The 23,887-nt window shown below is 44.8% G+C and overlaps 1 protein-coding gene across 2 annotated transcripts in view; it reads left to right on the top strand.

Annotated features, from left to right (window-relative positions):
* Positions 1–23,887, top strand: part of XPOT (exportin for tRNA) — a 645,960-nt gene that overhangs the window by 295,332 nt on the left and 326,741 nt on the right. For both annotated transcript variants that reach the window (XM_030215950.1, XM_030215951.1), the window contains one exon: positions 9,685–9,853. In XM_030215950.1, coding sequence (XP_030071810.1) covers positions 9,685–9,853 — 169 coding nt within the window. The remainder of the gene's footprint in view (positions 1–9,684; positions 9,854–23,887) is intronic.

Here is a 23,887-nt window from a genome sequence, read left to right as displayed (position 1 = left end):
CTCTGGTGGGGAAGACTTTGTTGAAACTCAAGCAAGACCGAGGCACCATGATTCTGATTGCTCCTTTTTGGCCGCGTCAGATCTGGTTCCCCCTTCTTCTGGAGTTATCCTCCGAAGAACCGTGGAGATTGGAGTGTTTTCCGACCCTCATCACACAGGACGAGGGGGCGCTTCTGCATCCCAACCTCCAGTCTCTGGCTCTCACGGCCTGGATGTTGAGGGCGTAGACTTTGCCTCCTTGGGTCTGTCGGAGGGTGTCTCCCGCATCTTGCTTGCTTCCAGGAAAGACTCCACTAAGAGAAGTTACTTCTTCCATTGGAGGAGGTTTGCCGTCTGGTGTGACAGCAAGGCCCTAGATCCTCGCTCTTGTCCTACACAGACCCTGCTTGAATACCTTCTGCACTTGTCTGAGTCTGGCCTCAAGACCAACTCTGTAAGAGTTCACCTTAGTGCAATCAGTGCATACCATTACCGTGTGGAAGGTAAGCCGATCTCAGGACAGCCTTTAGTTGTTCGCTTCATGAGAGGTTTGCTTTTGTCAAAGCCCCCTGTCAAGCCTCCTACAGTGTCATGGGATCTCAATATCGTTCTCACCCAGCTGATGAAACCTCCTTTTGAGCCACTGAATTCCTGCCATCTGAAGTACTTGACCTGGAAGGTCATTTTCTTGGTGGCAGTTACTTCAGCTCGTAGAGTCAGTGAGCTTCAGGCCCTGGTAGCCCAGGCCCCTTACACCAAATTTCATCATAACAGAGTAGTCCTCCGCACTCACCCTAAGTTCTTGCCAAAGGTCGTGTCGGAGTTCCATCTGAACCAGTCAATTGTCTTGCCAACATTCTTTCCCCGTCCTCATTCCTGCCCTGCTGAACGTCAGCTGCACACATTGGACTGCAAGAGAGCATTGGCCTTCTACCTGGAGCGGACACAGCCCCACAGACAGTCCGCCCAATTGTTTGTTTCTTTTGATCCCAATAGGAGGGGAGTGGCTGTAGGGAAACGCACCATATCCAATTGGCTAGCAGATTGCATTTCCTTCACTTACGCCCAGGCGGGGCTGGCTCTTGAGGGTCATGTCACGGCTCATAATGTTAGAGCCATGGCTGCGTCGGTAGCCCACTTGAAGTCAGCCTCCATTGAAGAAATTTGCAAAGCTGCGACGTGGTCATCTGTCCACACATTCACATCTCATTACTGCCTGCAGCAGGATACCCGACGCGACAGTCGGTTCGGGCAGTCAGTTCTTCAGAACCTGTTTGGGCTTTAGGATCCAACTCCACCCCCCGAGGGCCCTGTTTGTTCTGTTCCAGGCTGCACTCTCAGTTAGTTGGTAAATTTTTTAGGTCAATCTCAGTTATGTCCTCGCCGTTGCGAGGCCCAATTGACCATGGTTGTTGTTTTGAGTGAGCCTGGGGGCTAGGAATACCCCATCAGTGAGAACAAGCAGCCTGCTTGTCCTCGGAGAAAGCAAATGCTACATACCTGTAGAAGGTATTCTCCGAGGACAGCAGGCTGATTGTTCTCACAAACCCCGCCCGCCTCCCCTTTGGAGTTGAGTCTTCCCTTGAAGTGTATTGTTTTGCTACATACTGGACTGGCCGGCTCGAGCCGGTTTCGGGCGGGAAGACGGCCGCGCATGCGCGGTGCGCATGGGCGCGCGAGGACTAGCAAAGGCCTTTGCTAGTAAACTTTCCGATGGAGGGGGCTGCCGAGGACGTCAACCCCATCAGTGAGAACAATCAGCCTGCTGTCCTCGGAGAATACCTTCTACAGGTATGTAGCATTCGCTTTTTTGAAACGCCTTCCCAATGAGAAATCTATATAAAATCAAGATAGGACCCTTTAATTTACCCAAAAATATGCACAGATTTTCAAGATATTCCATTTCTTCAGGGTCCACCTGCAACCAGTTTTGAGAAATAATAAAGTGCTTAACTTGCAAATAAGAAAACAGGTCTCTGAGAGGCAGGTGGTATGAATCAGATCTGGACACGAACAAATTTCCCCCACATCCAGGGGCTGCCAGAAGTGTGTCAGACCTGCTTTCTCCCATCTCAAAAAATAGGATTTCCCCTCTCTGTCTCAAATGCTAGTTCATACTGTAGTAGGGTCAATGAAGATACCCTGACTCTCCCTCCATAGCGTCTACATATTTTAACCCAGATATCCAGTAAATGTGGCATAAAAGGGTTAATGATTCGAATTCTAGTAAGCTGACCCCCATTAGTGATACAAAGTACATGTTGTAAATAGAAATCTGGAAAGTGAGCTTGTTCCAATGCTGCTACTGCTTTTTAAGGACTAATTTCCTACTCTACTACTACTTAACACTTCTATAGCGCTACAAAGCATACGCAGCACTGTACACCATACACATAAAGACAGTCCCTGCTCAAAGAGCTCACAATCTAAATAAGACAGGTAACACACAGAACAACTAAGGGGTAAGGGGAATTAATGAGGAGGGGATAAAAAGTACAGGCAAGTGAGCAGTGGTTAGGACTCAAAAGTGGCGTCAAAGAGGTGGGCTTTTAGCTTGGTCTTGAAAACGGCCAAAGATGGGGCTAGACGTACATGCTCGGGAAGTCTATTCCAGGCGTGTGGTGCAGCGAGATAGAAGGAACGGAGTCTGGAATTAGCAGTAGAGGAGAAGGGGACAGACGAGAGATTTGTCAACAGAGCGGAGTGCCCGAGGGGGGGGGGGGGTGTAGGGAGAGACAAGAGTGGAGAGGTACTGGGGAGCAGCAGAGTGAATACACTTATAGGTCAGTAAGAGAAGTTTGAATTGAATGCGGAAACAGATAGGGAGCCAGTGAAGTGATTTGAGGAGAGGGCTAATGTGAGCATAGCGATTTTGACGGAAAATGAGTAGTGCAGCAGAGTTTTGGACTGATTGAAGAGGAGAGAGATGGCTAAGTGGGAGGCCAGTGAGAAGCAGGTTGCAATAGTCTAGGTGAGAGGTGATAAGAGTGTGAATGAGGGTTCTGGTAGAGTGCTCAGAGATGAAGGGACGGATTTTGCTGATGCTATAGAGAAAGAAACGACAGGTTTTGGCAATCTGCTGAATGTGAGCAGAGAAGGAGAGAGAGGAGTCGAAGATGACCCCAAGGTTACGAGCTGATGAGACAAGGAGAATGAGAGTGCCATCTACAGAAATAGAGAAAGGGGGGAGATGAGAGGTGGGTTTAGGGGGAAAGATGAGAAGCTCGGTCTTGGCCATGTTAAGTTTCAGATGACGTTGAGACAGCCAGGCAGCGATATCAGACAGGCAGGCTGAAACATTGGTCTGGATGCTGGTTGAGATTTCGGGGGTAGAGAGGTAGATCTGGGAGTCGTCAGCATAGAGATGGTATTGAAAGTCGTGGGATGATATCAGAGAGCCAAGGGAGGAAGTGTAGATGGAGAACAGGAGAGGACTGAGAACAGAACCCTGTTGGTAGTGGGATAGAAGTGGAAGAGGATCCACCAGAGTGTACACTAAAGGTGTGAAGCGAGAGGTAGGAGGAGAGCCAGGAAAGAACAGAGCCCTGGAATCCAAGTGAAGACAGTATATCAAGGAGTAGGCTGTGATCAACAGTGTCAAAAGCGGCGGATAGATCAAGAAGGATGAGGATAGAATAGAGACCTTTGGATTTGGCCAGTAACAGGTCGTTGGAAACTTTTGTAAGTGCAGTTTCAGTTGAATGAATAACTAACATAGCTGCACTGCTCAATAATACTGCATTAAGTTGGGGGCTGCTCTCCGCCCCCCCCCCCCCCCTCCATCTGCTACCAAATAAAACCATTGATATCCCTTTGTAGCTGACCCAATTCTGCAGTGGGGATGTCTGTAAGGAGGGTTTGGAACAAAAACAGCAGCCTAGGAAGAATTTTCATCTTTATAACCGCAATGCAGCCTCACCAGGAAAGCCACAGTCCTTTCCATTTTCCTAAGTCTACTCTGATCTGTTGCAAGAGCTTAAATAGTTGCGCTCATAAATTGAATGCGTACCCATAAATAGTGGATCTCCTCTTTGGCTCAATTTAAAGGAAAGGAATGCTGTAACAACTCTTCCTCCTCTCCCTTGGTGGTAATGGATTCCCTGATAAAAGACCAAAGTTCAGATTTGCCAAAATTCACTTTAAAACCAGTCACATAACCATAATCCCTCAGTTCCCATAAAATAATTGGCAACATCAACTGAAGGGTTGTAACATAAAAAAGAACATAATCAGCATAAAGTACCATTTTATGATGGCTTATTCCTAATCTTTTTGACCAAAGGCTCTGTAGAGAGAGCAAACAGGGGAGATGGGGACACCCTTGTCTGGTTCCCCTCCGGATGGAAAAAGCTTCTATAAAACCCCCTATTTATTTTGATATGAGCTTTAGGTGTCTCTTAAAGCTGATGTATCCGTAGACAAAACTTTCTTCCAGTCCCACCTTCTGCAACAGCCGCCATAGGAAGGTCCAGCTGACCCTATCAAAGGCCTTTCTCCACATCAGCAGCCAACAAGGCCAACTTGGACTGCACCTTCTGAGTTCCCCATAAGATGTTAAGGGTGTACCTTATATTGTCTTCCACTTGGAAAGAAATCTAGATTAATTTGTGTGGATAAGCCTAGGTAACACTCTGGACAAACGCTGAGCTAAAAGTTTTACAGTCAACTTTACATTTATATTTAAAAGTGAAATGGCTCCGTAAAATCCACAAGCCGAAGGATCTTTATCCGGCTTCAGCAAATTGGAGACACCCACTTCAGACATACTAGATGGTAATGGATTCCCTGATAGAAGACCATTACTAACTTTGCAAAGTAAGAGGTCCAAATCTCCCAAAAAAGTTTATAAAATTTTTAAGAGAACCCATCTAACTCTAGGGCCTTGCCACTTTTCAGCTGTTTAACTTCCCATTGGATTTCCAAGATAGAAATCAGAGAATTGAGCAACTCTTTATCCTCAGAGGAGAAGGAGGGTAGTGTAATATTTTATAAATACTAGGTGATGTCATCTTCTGTTGCGCCCATCTCCCCACTTATAAAAGTTCAAAAATTCCTCATGTATCTCCTGATCTGAGTAATGCAGGGTATCCCGATTGCCCTTTATCATCCAAATAATCTGAGAGGTTTATTACCATATTCAAAAATCTTTGTTTGAGCTGTTGTTGCATAAAATCAACCTTCTCAATCTGAAATCTACTGAACCTTTCTCATAGAATTCCCAGATTGGGCCTAGCTTTATGCTGACTTTCCAAGAGGCAGAGGTGTTCCCATAGAGATAAGACCCCTTTATCATATGCTTGCTTCTTTTGGGCTCCCACCTCACAATAGCTTTTAGGGCATCCCACAAAAAGGTGTCATTAACCAACTCATTATCATTATCCTGTAACTAGCCCTGTATAACTCCTTCAATCTCATCACAGACATGTCCATCACCCAATAAGTTTTCATTAAGCCTCCAGAAGCCCTGTATCCGCTGTCCCTGCCAAGAACCCACCTCTAGCCAGATGGGTACATGGTCTGATATTTGTATAGTTTTGATATGGGCAATCCCGTACCTATCCCCAGAAATTCCTGTGACACCATATTTGATCAATTCGCATATAAGTATCCCTGGAGTATGAGTAAAAAGTATACTTTTTCTAATGGAGATGGTGCAGACGCCATGCATCAAGTAATTCCAACCCTGGCATAAGAGTCAATAAAGCACCATACCCCCCTCCTCCCTTTGAATGGTCTAAATTCTCATCAGAAACAATATTGAAATCTCCTCCCATTAATACCATTCCCCTTCAAAACCTGATCGGTGGATGAAGAAGACCCCTAAAGAATCGTCCTTGCTCGTCATTTGGTCCATAAAGATTCACCAAAGTCGCACCCTTGGCTGCCATACAGCAGCCAAGGTCATCTTTTTAGATGTCTTGCAAAATAAAAGGTTATCTTTTATGGACTAAAATGGTCAAGCCTTCTACCTTCCCCCCTCCCTGATTAGAATGTGTACATGCAGTGATATAATTTTTCTAACAGAAGACAGTGATCTTGTGGACACAAGTGTGTCTCTTGTAACATAATCTCCCAGTTCAGTCTGTGAAGCTCCCTAAACACAATATTGTGCTTTTACCCATCATTGAGACCATTAACATTCCAGGAGGCAATCTGTATACAGTAATCTCCCCCATCCTCCCTTCTCGGTTTCCGAGCTGTGTCTGTCTCACCACCCCTCCCTCCCCTCCTCAAATGCATCTAACTCAATCTGCCAGCCCACCTCCAGGAGAAAAGTGCTTATCATTGCGTTGCGGACTAGAAAACACTTCTCCCTTCTGCAGGGGATGCCCCACAACAATGCAACAATCGTTTAGTACTATCCCCGTAAATAAAGATGACTCATCAAAACAAAAATATTAAAATCAGGTGAACAAGAGTAACAACAATAACACACATTAATATTGAAGAGTAGCTTCATACTTTAACTCAATTACAGATCCACATTTTCAGAAGAGTCAAGACACGTTATGTCTAGGAGCAGAAGATTCCTCCCCCCCCTTCCCCCCCCCCCCCCCCCCCTGGTGAAGAGAGTAAAAGAAACTCAGGTAGCTGGGTGTATGGTTGATAAGTTGCTTTTAGATCTGGTACTGTGGTACCCTCTATTTGTCACTCAATAATGCAACTTGGGGAAGTTTAGGAACCAGATTAGTTTGTGGAAGATTAGTACATCCCAATTCCACTAGTGTCTTTCAGGCTTCCACTTCACCTTTCACTTTCTTTGTTTTACCACCAACTGTGATCAGTAGTCCAAGGGGAACAGCCAACTGTAACAAAAGTCCTGTAACTTAAACATATCTGGTAACATCCTTCAAGGCCTTGGGCTTTTGCAAAGTGGAGCCAGCAAGGTCTTGAAAGATGAGCTCTCTCCGGCTTTATGCTTCGGCCCTCCATATTGCTTGCCTCTCAGGTTCTTCCAGCAAAGATTCACATGTCTTTATCACAACTTGCTTGCAGTCAGCATGGCTCTCATCCTCTGGAATCCCTTTGAAATGCAGGTTACATCTGCGGGTATGATTTTCCAAGTCCTCAATCAAATCAAGCATTTCTTGACGCTGTTTTGAAGAAGATTCTTTTCCACCTGAAGAGCTCGAATTTCATCATCTATCACCTCTACTCAATCTTACACATGCTTCAGCCAGCCTCTGATTTTTTTTTTAACATCACTCCAGAGTTCCGCCAGTGCCACCTGTACATCCCCTCTCACTGGTTGCATCTCGCTCTTATGTGCTTTGAACCGTCTAGTTAAATCTCACTTAGTAACTTCACCATCGCTGGAAGCATTCGCTGTAGAGTCCTCATCCTCTGAGTCAGTGTGGTTGGGCGCTTGCTTGCCTATTTGGGAGCGTTGATTATTTTTGCTTCGAGAAGGGGGAAACTGAAATTTTTTTGAGTCTTTTTCGAGTGACCATATTGTGCTTACCCAGCTATTTTGCAATAAAATTGTAGTTATCCAATCAGGAGTGGAGAAAAAGCATTGCATATGTAGTTCCCGAGCGGAGCTAGAGAGCTATGCTTTATTTATTTATTTATTGCATTTGTACCCCACATTATCCCACCTTTTTGCAGGCTCAATGTGGCTGACTTGTAAGCACAATTTTTTTGCATCTCCAGCTATCCAGTACTAGGATATATTTTGTCATGTGTTCATTTATATTCTCAACTGCTATCATTGAAGTGCTTATTTTAATGGCCAGCAATGCACTGTCAATAATTACCTTGACTACTTCTGAGTTTGATTGTTGGCATTCAAGACATTCTGCTTTTCTCCTTCTTAGTTGGAGTTTCAAGCAGCAAAACCAAGCACTCCTCCACTTAGTTGAGAGATGACACTTCAAGAACTTTGGCATCTCTACGACAGTAGAAGCAAATAACTCCATAGATCTTCTCATACTTATATATCATGAAGTGTGGTTTGAATCATTTGGTTTGATTTTGTTGTAGCCATTTCAATCATTTCATCCAACCATTCTGACTTACATGAATTCGCCATTCAGTTATGCTGAGTTTAGACATTGCAGTTTTGAATTAAACTGGTTTATAATAAATTTGTTACAAATAGGTTAGCCAATGTATGGGGGTGGGGGGAGGGAAGACACCTATAGTCACGCACTGTACTCTGGCCTCATGTGACAAATAATTATCCAACATGGTAGTGATGCTGCGGCAAAGATCTTTTATAAATGTGTAGAAACATGGACATAACTGCCGTGATGGCACAAAGGTAACAGCACTCAAGTTTGATTGAAAATGACTGCTGTGTGAAAGAATAGATGATTGGAAAGTGGATCTTCGTGCGCTCAGAGTTTTGTCATGTGCACACGCACATCAGTTGCACAGCTTAGAGAAAACTGTGGTTCAGTGAGGGGAGGGAGGGGGAGCCAATGTAGATGTTTACGGCTTGTGTATTTTATTTTTGTTTATTTTTTTCCTGTCAGTGTGTGAGCTGATCACTGCTTATGCACTAACAGGAATGGTGCCATTTTGTAATGAGCTGCGAATTACTGCTACAATTTTAACATGGTAGTAATTTTCCTACTCACTGATTACTTCAACCTGTAGTTAATTGTTTTTGTAGAAACCTTGTGTAAGAAGCCATGTTGTCTGTGGCTCTAATGTGTGGCTTTCTGTATCGTGACCTTGTTGACTACTTAGAAATTTGATTTGCAAAGTTGATATATGCGGAGATGCTTTGAAAATGCCCTTCTAATTCTATCGGCAAATGATTGCTTCTGCATGCTGTGAAATAATAGCCCTCAAACTTCACAGTGTCATCAAATGTAGACATCTCAGTGCTGTGGCCCAGACTGTGTATGTGGTGCAAGATTATGCTTTGCTCCAGTATTCATTAAAAAAAAAAAGCCAGGCTTCTTCTAGAACTCTGTACCCCACAGCATTGCAAGCAGAGGATGGAAACTGGTGCTGAGAAGCATCCACCAACAGAGGAGCTGGAATGTCAGATGAGTACAGCTGGTAGAATATAGTTCAGGAGAATTTCAGTGGCAGAAGATGAGAATAGCGACCAAAATGATGTTGGAGGAGGGGAGAGAAGGTTCTATGACCTGCTTGGAGTGGGGGAAAAGAGTAGAAGCTATTAGGAGGTAGGGAGAAGTGAGAATGGTGACAGTGCTGGGGGAGAGAGAGCATTAGGAGGAGTAAAGAGGATGTGGTGAGGAGAAAGAAGATGGAGTTAAGAGATTTGGGACATGAGGAGAAGGATTAAGAGAAAAGTGAAGACTAGTAAGGGTAATGTACAGACAAGTAGAAAAAAAGAAAATGGTAGCAGGAAATAACTATAATGGCAGAAATAGCATCTTAATTTCAGAGACTGAGGGAAGGGAGGGAAAAATGGAGAAAGGATTCATAGAAAGAACTGAGGCTAAAGAAAAGATAAACATTGCTCTTACCTAGAATATGAACATTTTCATTGGACATTGTCAGTGACTTAAAAGCTGACACCTGATAAGGTGTGAAATTGCCATGAATGCCTCTGGGCTGTGTAGACACTCTGCATGAAGTGGAGTCCAGTATAGGCTTTGAGAACAGCACAAACTGCAAGAGTGACTGAAGCAAATATGAATTTCAGGTGCTACCTTGAGAAAAAACATTTTCATACATCTAGCTTTATAATTTATTAAGATTAAATTGGTCTTCTGTTTTAAACAGGTTTATAAACATGCTGCTAGGTCACATGTCAGTAGAAGTTCTACGTGAAGAAGCATGTGACTGCTTGTTTGAAATTGTAAATAAAGGAATGGATCCAATTGATAAAACCAAATTGGTGGAATCATTGTGTCAGGTGTTACAATCGGCTGGATTTTTCAGCATTGATCAGGTTAGTAAATGCTTCTAATTAAACAGTGCTTAAAATAAATATTCTTGAAGCAGATATCTTCTTTTAATTAGCATAATAAGCTGATAAATTTAAGGGAGGAAGAGCAGTCGCGTGGCAGTTGTACTGGACTCTGCATTTTAAAAAAAAATCTTTTCATGGAGAAGGGTGAATTGGCCACACTGGCTGGAGTTATGAAGGACTAGAATGCTCATGTGAATCTGGCATCGTACATCTTCACACTGTGTTTTCCCATAACAAAAACGTTTTATCACTTTGTGAGGCTCCCATAACAAAAAAGTTTTATCACTTTGTGAGGCTCCCTGCGTTCCATATTCTTTATCTTCTTTCTCAGTAGCTCATACCCTCTTCGGGAGAATCTTGAGATCCTTTTATTTAGAAATTTTTCATTTGTACTTTAAATTTGGCAAACTCCATTTTACCTTAAATGGATGATGTCATCAAATCACAGGGTTTAAACTGCAACGGAAGAAGGTCTATGGCTGACCACCAGCACCATACTGAATGTGTGTGTTCTCTGGAACTTAACTCAATCCAAATCGCATAGGGGTCCTTTTACTAAGGCATGCCCCCAGCCTGGAGAAAGGTGGATAGTGTGTGTGATAGATTGGATGACTAGAAAACAGTGGTTGGAGGATGTGATTCTGCTGATTCTAATATACCTACTGTGCCTAATTCTATCGGGCTGTGGTGGCACATCGTAGCCCCACCTACAGCTGATGCCATCAAGCGCAGATTGTGTTACCGCTGAAAAGCGCAACTACTGTGAGACTTTATCAGCATTGCTTTTCAATCAACTATGGCTGTTTCTTCAGGACTGCTGCTTTGCTGATTCTCATACAACTACTGTGCCTAATTCTATTGCGCTGTGATGGCACAGCTTAGCCCCACCTACAACTGACATCATCAAATGCAGATTGTGTTATCACTAAAAAGCGTGCCTTCTTTGGGGTATGCTTAAGGGACGTGTAATGCCCCTTAGTGTGCCCCTTTGTGGGCAACTTTGAATATTTAAGTAGTTAAATGATTTATTTATGATAATTAGTTAAAGGCCATTTGATTTAGTTTCTTAACCAAGTTAGTTCTTGAGATTTCTTTTTCTTTTCTGGTTGGGCTTTAGACCTTAAAGGTGGAGCTACACAGGAGGATGTTAACTATGTGACTACATCCTATATACCGGTGGTTCCAGTTTGATAGTGACATTGTAAATTGTGTTATGATAATTTAAGAAATATTTTTAACTTGGTATGTTGAGAAAGCAAAGATACATGCCTGTAGCAGGTATTCTCCGAGGACAGCAGGCTGATTGTTCTCAGATGTGGGTCAGCGTCCACGGTGGTCCAGGAATGGCAAATTCTTGCACAACAAAATTTAAAAAAAGTTTTGCCAGAGCCTTCTGGTGCTTGAACTGCGTGCACCGCGCATGCGCGGACGACTTCCTGCCCATCGCGTGAACATTCCCGCTCAGTTTAATCAAAAAGTAAATAATAAACAACAACTCCAAAGGGGGGAGGTGGGCAGGTTTGTTAGAACAATCAGCCTGCTGTCCTCAGAGAATACCTGCTACAGGTATGTATCTTCACTTTCTCCGAGGACAAGCGGGCTGCTTGTTCTCACATATGGGGTATCCCTAGCAACCAGGCTCACTCAAAACAATGAACATTGGTCAATTGAGCCTCACAACGGCGAGGACATAACACAGATTGACCTGAAACATAAACAACTAACTGAGAGTGCAGCCTGGAACAGAAGAAAAGTGGGTCTGGGGGGGGGGGTGAAGTTGGATTCTAAACCCCGAACAGATTCTGCAGCACCGACTGCCCAAAGCGACTGTTGCGTCGGGCATCCTGCTGAAGGCAGTAGTGAGATGTGAATGTGTGGACAAATGACCACGATGCAACCTTTCAAATCTCCTCAATGGAAGCTGACTTTAAGTGAGCCACTGACGCAGCCATGGCTCTAACATTGTGAGCCGTGATATGGCCCTCCAGAGTCAGCCCAGCTTGGGCGTAAGTGAAGGAAATGCAATCTGCTAGCCAATTAGATTGTGCGTTTTCCGATGGCGACTCCCCTCCTTTTGAGATCAAAAGAAACAACTGGGCGGACTGTCTAAAGGGCTTTGGCCACTCCACATAAAAAGCCAGTGCTCTCTTGCAGTCCAAGGTGTGCAAACTGCATTCGCCAGGGTGGGTATGAGGATGTGGAAAGAATGTTGGCAAGACAGTTGACTGGTTCAGATGGAACTCAGACACCACCTTTGGCAGGAACTTAGGGTGCGTGCAGAGGACTACTCTGTTATGGTGGAACTTGATATAAGGTACATGCACTACCAAGGCCTGAAGCTCACTGACTCTACAAGCTGAAGTAACAGCCACCAAGAAAACGACCTTCCAAGTCAAGTACTTCAGATGGCAGGAATTCAGTGGCTCAAAAGGAGCTTTTATCAGCTGGGTGAGAACGACGTTGAGATCCCATGACACTGGTGGAGGTTTGACAGGGAGCTTTGACAAAAGCAAACCTCTCATGAAGCGAACTACTAAAGGCTGTCCAGAGATAGGATTACCCTGTACACGGTGATGATAGGCACTAATCGCACTAAGATGAACCCTTACTGAGTTGGTTTTGAGGCCAGACTCTGATAAGTGTAGAAGGTATTCAAGCAAGGTCCGTGTAGGACAAGAAAGAGGATCTAGGGCCCTTTCTGTCACACCAGACGGCAAACCTCCTCCATTTGAAAGAATAAGACTTCTTCGTGGAATCTTTTCTGGAAACAAGCAAGACTCCGGAGACACTCTCTGAAAGACCCAAGGAGGCGAATTCTGGGGGGAGGAAGTGACGTCATCGTCAGTGATGGACACCTGAAATCGGAGCTCCGTTGGAGCAGTGTAATAATCGTGAGATTCCCGGTTCCTCAAACTTTGCGAGAAATACAGTGGTGGTCGGAGAGGAGACTAATAGATGGTGACTCGGAAAAGACTGGAAAAGTTCAAGTACTCGGCGGACCAGAGGGAGCAAGTAGCAAAATTGGACCGCACTCTGCACAAAGTGCGTGGAAAAATGGCCGCCGTAGACTTGGAGACGGAGGGCCGAGCGGAGCAGCTAGAAAGTGACACCGAGCTCACCAAGCAGGAGGTAACGAGGTGGTTCAAAGCCCTAAAGGCTGAAATGTCGGCTGTCAGGAAAACAATAAAGGAGGCTGTAACAGACATTCAGAAGGAGATGATAGAGAATTGGACCCGAGTCGAACAAGCGGAGGAAACGCTGGAGCACGTGGAGGGAGAGGTCCAGGAGCTCAGAACTGAACTTAAGCTCATGAAAGCAGAGAAAGATAAAATTAAGCTGGATCTTGAAGACCTAGAGAATCACTCTAGAAGATCTAATTTGAGATTTAAGGGAGTCGCTGAAACGGAGCAGAACACTAATTGTGCTAAGACTGTCAGGGAAATCTGTGCAAGAATCATGGAGTCTGGCGGAGAGGGACAAACGAGTGGCACTGAATCTGAGATAAAATTTGACAGAGTGCATAGGAGTCTGGGACCCAGAAGGGATACACAACCCAGAGACGTTGTGGTATACTTCCATGACTACACGGTAAAGGATATGATTTGGAGGAAGGCGAGATCATTGGGACAGGTCATATGGGAGAATCAAAAAATTTCAGTGTTTCAAGATTTGGCAACGGGAACGCTTCAAAGGAGAAGAGAATTTCGTGAGTTAACCCAGATATCTTCAGCAATCCAACTTCAGATATCGATGGGTCTTTCCCTTTGGTCTCCAGTTCACCATAGAGGGCCAATCTCGTCGGGTGGTCATGTTGGGAGAGGCATGGAAGATATTGAAAGAGCTGGGCTGTAAAAACTTGCCATTGGAGCCCCAAGAGGGAGCCTCTACCAAAACAGTAAAGGCTAAGAAGGGGCAGTCCTGGCAAAAAATGGGCATCAGGAGAGAGATCTCGCCACAGACCCCAGCAGCAGACTGAGTGACCTGATAGGAAGTATTGAAAAATATATGTTAAGAATTTTGCTGTTAACTTAATAGTGTGATGATTAACGGATAGGTTGTAAATCATTGGGGACGGGGAAAAGAGGATCAAGGTAAAATGTTTAAAGTCATGTTGGGTTTTCAATGCACAGGGGGGAAATGTTTTATGACTTGGCGAGGGATGGAACCGGGATATATAGAGAAGGAGGGAAAATAGGGTGTCTGCTCTGGGGAGGAGTTATTTCCTCAAGGTTACCAGCTGACAGATAGTATATCTGCTCTGCAAGAGGGGAAATGGGGGTGGGATGGGTGAAAAGGGTTAGAATTTGGGGTCCTGGAATGTTAATGGGTTGAATTCACCGATAAAACGTAGCTTGGTACATCGTGAGTTGTTGAGAAACCATTGGGATATCATATTGTTACAAGAAACACATATAAGAACGAAAGATGTTCATCTACTTAAAAATAGGGCATATAGTGAGTGCATATTGCATTTCGACATATGAGGGGGTACGGTGGGAGGATTAGCAATCTACATCCGTAAAGGGATATCATTTGTGAAAGAGGATGTTTATAGGGATGACATGGGAAGATGCTTGGCAGTTAGGGGACTCTTGTATGGGAAGGAAGTGACTATTGTTAATTTGTATGCACCCAATTCAGGCAGGGAGAGTTTTTTGCTCAAGTTTCGGAATCTCTTCTCCAATTCAAGAAAGGGGGGATGATACTAGGTGGAGATTTTAATATATATATGTCACCTATGGATCATTCCAAAGGGATGAGTAGTGCACATATAGCACATTGTAAGCAATTAAAGTCTCTCACCTCTAAGTTAGACTTAGTGGAGGTCTGGCGACTTAAACATCCAGGACAGAGGTCATATACTTTTTTTTCCCCATTTACAGAATACCTATACTAGAATAGATATGATTTGGTGCAGCCACCAATGGTGGAAACATGTAACTGACTCAGAAATAGGCTCCATCTCCATATCAGGCCACGCGCCAGTTGAGCTTGGGTTGAAGGGATTGGAAGAGGAGAGACGCCAACTTTTCTGGAGGTTAAATGAACTGATATTGGGGGATAAAAAGGTATGTGATGACATTCGGGAGGTTATTCAGAGTTATTGTACAGTCAATGATACAGGGGAGGTCACAGATGGGAATTTGTGGGATGCGCTGAAGGCAGTGGTGCGGGGACATCTCATAAAATGGAGAGCCAGAAGAAAGCGGGAACGGGAAGCAAGGGAGATCTCGATTAGCGTATTTGGAATGTCGACACCAAGAGGGAGGGGCAGATAAGGTCCTACAAGATTTACGACAATGCCGTATAGAACTTGATAAACTACAGGTGGAGAGAGTGGAATTTATGAGAAAGGTACTTCAGCAAAAGTTTTTTGAATTTGGCAATAAACCGGGTAGGATGTTGCCTAATCTTTTGCGACATCAACAACGGGCCTCAACTATTACAAAAATTAAAGGCCCTGGAGATCAGCTATATTTTCGAGATAGAGAAATTAGAGACCAATTTGCTCAATTTTATCAAGCTCTATATAGTGAGGTAGGGACAGATGAGGTCCGTAAGTACTTGGGCGGGCTACACATGCCACGGTTGTCTAGTGAAGATCGGAAAGAGCTGGAAACCCCGTTCCATTCTGATGAAATTATGCAGGTTATAAAAGGGCTGAAGGGAGGAAAGGCGCCTGGTCTTGATGGCTACTCAGCTAAGTTTTATAAACTATTTGCTGGGGAGGTGGAGCCTTTGCTGGCGAGGGTGGGGAATGCCTGCTTTAGTGGCCAATCACTCCCAATCAGTATACATGAAGTGGGGATTTCATTAATATTGAAACCGGGGAGGGGTCCTGCGGTATGTGGATCGTACCGACCGATTTCATTGTTAAATTTGGACATAAAAATATTATCTAAGGTGTTGGCGGTTAGGTTGGGAAGGATATTGCCTAAACTGATCCATTCAGACCAATCTGGATTTGTTGCAGGCAGGCAAGTGGCTGATAATATTCGACGCACGTTAAATATTGTATGGGAGGCCCAACAGAAGGCATACCCGGTAGCTCTTTTGAGTACAGATGCTGAAAAAGCATTTGATAGGGTGGAATGGCCGTATCTATGGGAGGTGTTGGATCATATGGGATATTGCTCTGGGCTGATAGGGTGGCTAAAGAGGTTATATGAGAGGCCGACAACAAGTCTTAAAGTAAATGGGGGATACACGTCAGCTTTTCAGATTGAGAGGGGTACTGGACAGGGGTGCCCGCTGTCACCTCTGCTATTTGCCTTATCAATTGAACCATTGGCTTAGAGGATGCGGGAGTCGGTAGATATTAAGGGAATCCATATAGGGGACATTGAGCATAAGATGGCTCTTTTCGCAGATGACATGCTGTTTTACATGAGAACTCCTAGTTTAGTCCTCCCAATATTGATGGTGGAGTTGGATAACTTTAGTGGGATATCTGGTTTTAAGATAAATTACGATAAGTCGGAAATGATAGGGGTGTCTATAGCACAGCAAAGGATGGCAGAACTTTCACAGAGCTTTCCTTTTTGGCTGAGGCTGGGGAACATTAAATATTTGGGGGTTCAGATACCTACAGAGATGTCTTAGTTGTATTCTCTTAACTACACACCTCTGTTTCAGCAAATATGTAAGGATATGGGAGTTTGGGGAGGTAGGTGGCTATCGTGGTGGGGCAGGATAGTAGCGATCAGAATGAATGCCCTACCACGAGTGTTATTCTTGTTTCAGACTTTGCCGATACCGGTCCCTAAGGTGGAATTGGGAAAGCTACAAAGGGCGGCTAAATGGCAGATGACGTTTAATGTGAGCAAGTGCAAGGTGATGCATGTGGGAAAAAAGAACCCGAATTATAGCTATGTCATGCAAGGTTCCACGTTAGGAGTTACGGACCAAGAAAGGGATCTGGGTGTCGTCATCGATAACACACTGAAACCTTCTGCTCAGTGTGCTGCTGCGGCTAGGAAAGCGAATAGAATGTTGGGTATTATTAGGAAAGGTATGGAAAACAGGTGTGAGGATGTTATAATGCCGTTGTATCGCTCCATGGTGCGACCGCACCTTGATTATTGTGTTCAATTCTGGTCGCCGCATCTCAAGAAAGATATAGTAAAATTGGAAAAGGTGCAGTGAAGGGCGACTAAAATGATAGCGGGGATGGGACGACTTCCCTATGAAGAAAGACTAAGGAGGCTAGGGCTATTCAGCTTGGAGAAGAGACGGCTGAGGGGAGACATGATAGAGGTATATAAAATAATGAGTGGAGTGGAACAGGTGGATGTGAAGCGTCTGTTCACGCTTTCCAAAAATACTAGGACTAGGGGGCATGCGATGAAACTACAGTGTAGTAAATTTAAAACAAATTGGAGAAAAATTTTCTTCACCCAACGTGTAATTAAACTCTGGAATTCATTGCCGGAAAATGTGGTGAAGGCGGTTAGCTTAGCAGAGTTTAAAAAGGGGTTGGACGGTTTCCTAAAGGACAAGTCCATAAACCGCTACTAAACGGACTTGGAAAAATCCAAAATTCCAGGAATAACATGTATAGAATGTTTGTACGTTTGGGAAGCTTGCCAGGTGCCCTTGGCCTGGATTGGCCGCTGCCGTGGACAAGATGCTGGGCTCGATGGACCCTTGGTCTTTTCCCAGTATGGCATTACTTATGTACTTATGATGTACTGAAATTTATATGGGGGGGAGGGGTGGGTAGAGCACCGAGACAAAGTAGGAAACTGCTATGGCAGTCAGCAGACCTGGGGGGGAGGGGGTACCGAATTTAGAATGGTACTGCTTGGCTGCCCAGTTAAAATTTATCTCTGCATGGAGTCAGGAGAGCCCGTCAGTAGTGGTAGGCCTGAGTCAGATGAGTATGCAGAAACATGGATTTAAATCGATTATGTGGGCCTCTCTCCCTCCTAATACTTATGGTAAGCTGACCTCTACTACATTTGCGAGCCCTTTACTAGTTCTTTGGGCAGCACTTAGAACTCGTTTTTGGAAGTCTAGAAAAACATCCACATATGCATACATTGGGGGAGGAGTCAGGGTTCAGCGCAGGGATGGGGCACCGTGTGGCGGAAAGGTGGGCGGAGAGGGGATTGGTTTGTTTTAGGGATTTGATGGAAGAGGGAAAGTTAAGAACGTTTGCAGAGCTTAAAGAGCAATGTGAAGTTACGAATGCAGACAGTTTTTTCTCTCTACAGGTTAAACATTATATGTATACTCAGGGTGGTTGAGTGGGGACCCAGAGGAACATGAAGAACTTGAGAATATGTGGGGATCTATCGGGAAAATGAAGGGAACTATATTCTGTATAAATTTATACGAGGCAGGACTTTTGAGAAATATAAGTACATGTCTCAGTGGGAACAGGACCTGCAGAAGGAGTTTACAATAAAAGAATGGATGGCGATCATATTGGAGGTTAAAAAAGCTTCAAACTGTGTGCTGTTAAAAGAAAATGCCTTCAAGGTTCTCACGAGATGGTATTTTACCCCGTAGCGCTTGCATGCTATGTTTCCAAAGCTGTGTTGGAGGTGTGGGAGTGGAGGTGGGCACCTTTATACATGTTTGGTGGTGCTGTACTGGTTTGCAACTATTTTGGGGAAATGTAACAGCTAAGATTGCAGTGTATACGGGTAAACTTTTTCCATGTGAGCCGCAGTGGTGCCTGTTAGGCTTAGGCTATAGGCGTGCAGTAAAGTGGCAGAGACGCTTTAAGAGAATATGTCTTGCAGCGGCTAAAAGTGTGATCGCGAACCACTGGAAGAAGGTGGAGGCTCCATCTGAGCAAGACTGGAGTTTGAAACTATCCCTTATTGGGGAAATGGAAAAACTCATGGACAAAAGAGTGGTTAGATATGATACAACTTCTGAGCTATGGACTAAATTTCGGGATTTGACCCAAATGTCTTAATACTGAGAGGGGAGATGTGGGGGGGGGGGGGGGGGGGGGATAAAAGATTTTGCAAGCTTCATATAAGTTGTACAATTTTGATTTTGCCAATAAAAATTTTATGTTTAAAAATAAAAAAGGCGAATTCTAAGCTCTCAACATCCAGGCCGTGAGAGCCAGAGACTGGAGGTTGGGATGTTGAAGCGACCCCTTGTTCTGAGTGATGAGGGTTGGAAAACAGTCCAGTCTCCATGGTTCTTCGTGGGACAACTCCAGAAGAAGAGGGAACCAGATCTGACACGGCCAGAAGGGTGCAATCAGGATCATGGTTCCACAGTCTTGCTTGAGTTTCAGCAAAGTCTTCCTTACTAGAGGTATGGGAGGATACGCATACAGAAGGCCTGTCCCCCAATGTAGGAGAAAGGCATCTGACGCTAGTCTGTCATGAGCCTGAAGCCTGGAACAGAACTGAGGGACCTTGTGATTGATCTGAGTGGCAAAAAGATCCACCAAGGGTGTGCCCCAGGCTTGGAAGATCTTGCGGACTATGCCCATGTTCAGTGACCGCTCGTGAGGTTGCATTATCCTGCTCAACCTGTCGGCCAAACTGTTGTTTACGCCTGCCAGATAAGTGGCTTGGAGAAACATGCCGTAACAGCGAGCCCAAAGCCACATCTGGACGGCTTTCTGACACAGAGGGCGAGATCCGGTGCCCCCCCTGCTTGTTGGTGTAATACATGGCAACCTGATTGTCTGAATTAAGATTACTCGGTTGGACAGCTGATCTCTAAAAGCCGTTAGAGCGTTCCAGATCACTCTTAATTCCAGGAGGTTGATCTGCAGACCTTTTTCCTGAAAGGACCAGGCTCCCTGAGTGTGGAGCCCATCTACATGAGCTCCCCACCCCAGGAGAAATACATCCATCGTCAGCACTTTCCCTGCCTGAGGAACTTGGAATGGTCGCCCCATGGTCAAATTGGATCGAATCGTCCACCACTGAAGAGAATTCCGAAAGCTGGTGGACAGTTGGACTACATCCTCTAGATCCCCTGCAACTTGAAACCACTGGGAAGCTAGGGTCCATTGAGCTGATCTAATATGTAGACGTGCCATGGGCATTACATGAACTGTGGAGGACATGTGTCCCAGAAGTCTCAACATCTGCTGAGCCGTGACCTGCTGAGATGTTCAAACCACAGACACCAGGGACAGAAGGTTGTCTGCCCTTGCTTCGAGATGATAAGCTCGAGCTGTCTGAGTGTTCAGTAGGGCTCCAATGAATTCCAATTTGGATGGGACTTGGGATAATTTTTATGACGAACCCCAGTAGCTCTAGCACCCGAATAGTCATTCGCATGGACTCCAGAGCACCCTCCTTCGAGGTGCTCTTCACCAGCCAGTCATCGAAATATGGAAACACATGCACTCCCAGTCTGCGTAGCGATGCTGCGACTACAGCTAGGCATTTGGTAAGCACTCTGGGCGCAGACGCCAGGCCAAAAGACAGTACACGGTACTGAAAGTGCTGTGTTCCTAGCCGAAATCGAAGATACTTCCTGTGAGCTGGAAGTATCGAGATGTGTGTGTAAGCATCCTAAGTCCAGAGAGCATAGCCAACCGTTTTCCAGAATCATGGGAAGAAGGGTGCCTAGGGAAACCATCCTTTTATTTTTATTCGCACAATACAGAATGTAAACACAATTAGCTCACTATAGAATACAGCCAAGGAACAATATGACATTTTTTAAAGCCAAGAACCATAAACGAACTCCATACTTAAGGTACACTCTGCATTGAGTTTTCTTTATACCCTGTTCCCCCCAATCTTACACTGACAAACCATCTCTCTCTCCTCTCCAGCTCTCAGCATTCATAGTAACATAGGAAAACTTCCAACACAGACGGAAAAAGAAAAGGGCACGTTTCCGTGTAACCCAGCCAGCTGCAAACTATGCCAAAACATTTCACAAGACCCCACAGTCATTCACAAAGGAAAAATATTCAACATAAAGGACTATTTTACATGCTCATCTTCCAATGTGGTATATATCATTCAGTGTAAAAAATGTAACGAAGGATGCTATATTGGAGAAACAGGCCAGATGCTTAAGACAAGATTCAATCTGCACAGACACCACATGAAAATAGCCGGTGCCAGTCAAGCCCCCACCCCTGTGGGCCAACACTGCACCAGTGATTTCACAGTAAGAATACTGAAAGGTAATTTTAAAACAATACAGGAACGTAAGACCTTTGAAATAAGAATGATTGAATATTTTGACACCCAACAAACATGACTTAATAAGGATCTGGGTTTTCTAACCCATTATAAACCATAAGCTGTATTTCTCTGTTTATTTCTCTGTTTATTACCCTCCTCTCACCTACCAACACCCATTCTCAATGAATATCAATGAAATGCTTTGATGTCCCCATGCATACCCCCACCCTCCCACTCTGTCAGATTGTCAAAGTAATGCTTTGATGTTTCTCTTATATATACTATCTGCTACCACATTTGCTTATTTCCGATCTGACGTAGAAGGGCAACCTTCGAAAGCTAATCAAGAAATATATTAAGTTATGTCCAATAAAAAAGGTATCTTCTTATTTTCTTTTCCATGCTTGATTTGTTTGATTTCTATTGATAACCTTTAAGAGTGGACTAACACGGCTACCACACCTCTCTACTTATAGTAACATAGTAAATGACGGCAGATAAAGACCTGTACAGTCCATCTAGTCTGCCCAACAAGATAAACTTATTTTACATACTTTATATGTATACCCGAGTTTGATTTGTCCTTGCTTTCCTCAAGGCACAGACCGTAGAAGTCTGCCCAGTATTGTTCTTGTACTAAGTTCTGAAGCTAATGTCGAAGCCCCTTAAAAATTACACTCCAGCCCATCCCTATCTATTCAGTCACGATCAGGGCGTAGACCGTAGAAGTCTGCCCAGCTCACGTTTTGTTTCCCCAAAACCCGGCGTCGCCACCCAATCTCTGCTAAGATTCCATGGAACCATTCTTTCTAAACCGGATTCCTTTGTGTTTATCCCATGCATGTTTGAATTCCATTACAGTTTTCATCTCCACCATCTCCCGCGGGAGGGCATTCCACATATCCACCACCCTCTCTGTGAAAAAATACTTCCTGACATTAGTCCTGAGTCTGCCCCCCTTCAACCTCAATTCATGTCCTCTAGTTCTACCGCCTTCCCGTCTCCGAAAAAGGTTCAATTGCTGATTAATACCTTTCAAATATTTGAACGTCTGTATCATGTTACCCGTTTCTCTTTTCCTCCAAGGTATACATGTTCAGGTCATAGAAGGAAAACAGAATCCAGGTGGAACTGGAACCTGAGAACTAGCACAGCCAGAACTCAGGACCAAGGCTTTTTGTTGTGAAGACACTGTAAGGAGGGCTGAGCTTCCTTAGGAGTGCTCAACCCCAACGATGCCCAGGCACAACTCTCCCCTGACATTCTGCTGCTAGCCCCAATCCAGCGTGTTGCGGCATGCGCTCCCCCAAGAGGGCGTTTCCAGGTGCGGAAGGACGCTGCCACTGGTCTGAGCCATGGCTGGACCGTGACAAGTGGCCCCGGAAGGAGCAAAGTGCACAGCAGCAATCACGGTAAGAATGACAGCACCCCCTCTTCTATGACCCCTCCTGTGCCTTGTCCAAGTTTGGCCTCAAGAGAAAACAGGTGGTGGAACCTCTAGAGCAGGACTGGAGCATACCCCATTCACTCCCACATAACCCACCAATCATTTGCCCCTCCCTCCTCTACCCCCCCTTTCCTTCCCCTCCCCCCTTCCCTCAAGTGATCATGTTTAGGTAAGATGCCCACAAATGGGCATACTGTCTGTTGTCGGGCTTGGAAGATTTGGAGTAGACCTGGCTCTCATGCTTGCCTACCTTCCTCATCCTTACACGCCACACCTCCCCAGGTATACTCTCAGAAGAGGTCCAGAAGTGCAGGATAGTTTTCCTAACCAGCAGTAGTGAGACATACAAAAATCTCCTATATGGTTGTGTAATGCCTTGGGCTACTAAATGAGACTTGTTCCCCAAGAGCAGAGTTGCATAGTCTCACTCTAATGTCCGCTGTGTGACAGTATTAAGTACCTGGTCAGCATCCGAACTGGGCACTCCAGAAAAGAATGAAGGATTGTTCCTTTGCCACTCTTACATTTGCTACACTGATCATCTGTCCAAAGTCCCATGAGTGCCGCCCTCGTCCTAGAGATATATGCTCTGTGTAATATCTTATATTGCGTCTCCTGCAAGTCAGCTGCCTTAACCAATTCATATAAGGTGGAGAAAAGTGCACCTAACTTTTGGCTGTTATAGTTAGTATCTAACTCCCCATTCCATTGGGCTGCCAACCTACCCATGTCATCCACAGGCATATTCACATTTAAAATCTTGTACCAAGTTGAGAGGCTATTTAACTTATTAGGGATGCAAAGAAGGATCTTATCTAGGGGGCCCCATGTCCACTTATCTCCATGCTCTGCCCTCAGAGATGGCCAGTAATGCCTAACTTGCAGAAACTGCATCAGGTTATTATTTGGAAGATCCCATCTCCCCTTCACTTGGTCAAAAGTACCAAAGGAATCCATTTCATTTACCAATAGCTGGCCCAGGTTCCTACAGCCCTTTTCCCTCCATTTAGTAAATACCGAGATTCCCATTCCCGGCTGAAATGCTTCATTACCCACCATACCAAAAAGGGAGAAACATCTGGGGAGCGTTGCTGGTGCCCTCTCCACCACATCCACGCTCTCCTCATAGGCCTCAGAAATCCCAATTTACAGGTGATTTTGGGATTACTGCTAGAACGTATATGGATTAGATTTATAAAAGACCATGGGCAGCTCCACTCATCTAACCCACCTCGAGGCAAAAAATGGTAGCGTCCTTCCATCCCCTTAAAGATAAAACGCATCAGCACCGCTACATTATACATGCGAAGATCAGGGAGGCCCAGGCCCCCCACCTCCTTAATAAGGGAAAGCTTGTGATGCCCTATCCTTGCCCCTTTCCCGCGCCATATAAAGGAGCGGATTATAGAACGAAACAGACGTTCCTCCCTCCTTAGA

Source organism: Microcaecilia unicolor, chromosome 10 (assembly GCF_901765095.1).
Source record: "Microcaecilia unicolor chromosome 10, aMicUni1.1, whole genome shotgun sequence".
Taxonomy (NCBI): domain Eukaryota; kingdom Metazoa; phylum Chordata; class Amphibia; order Gymnophiona; family Siphonopidae; genus Microcaecilia; species Microcaecilia unicolor.
Note: the sequence above shows the minus strand (reverse complement) of the source record. Positions and strands in the feature narration are given on the sequence as shown.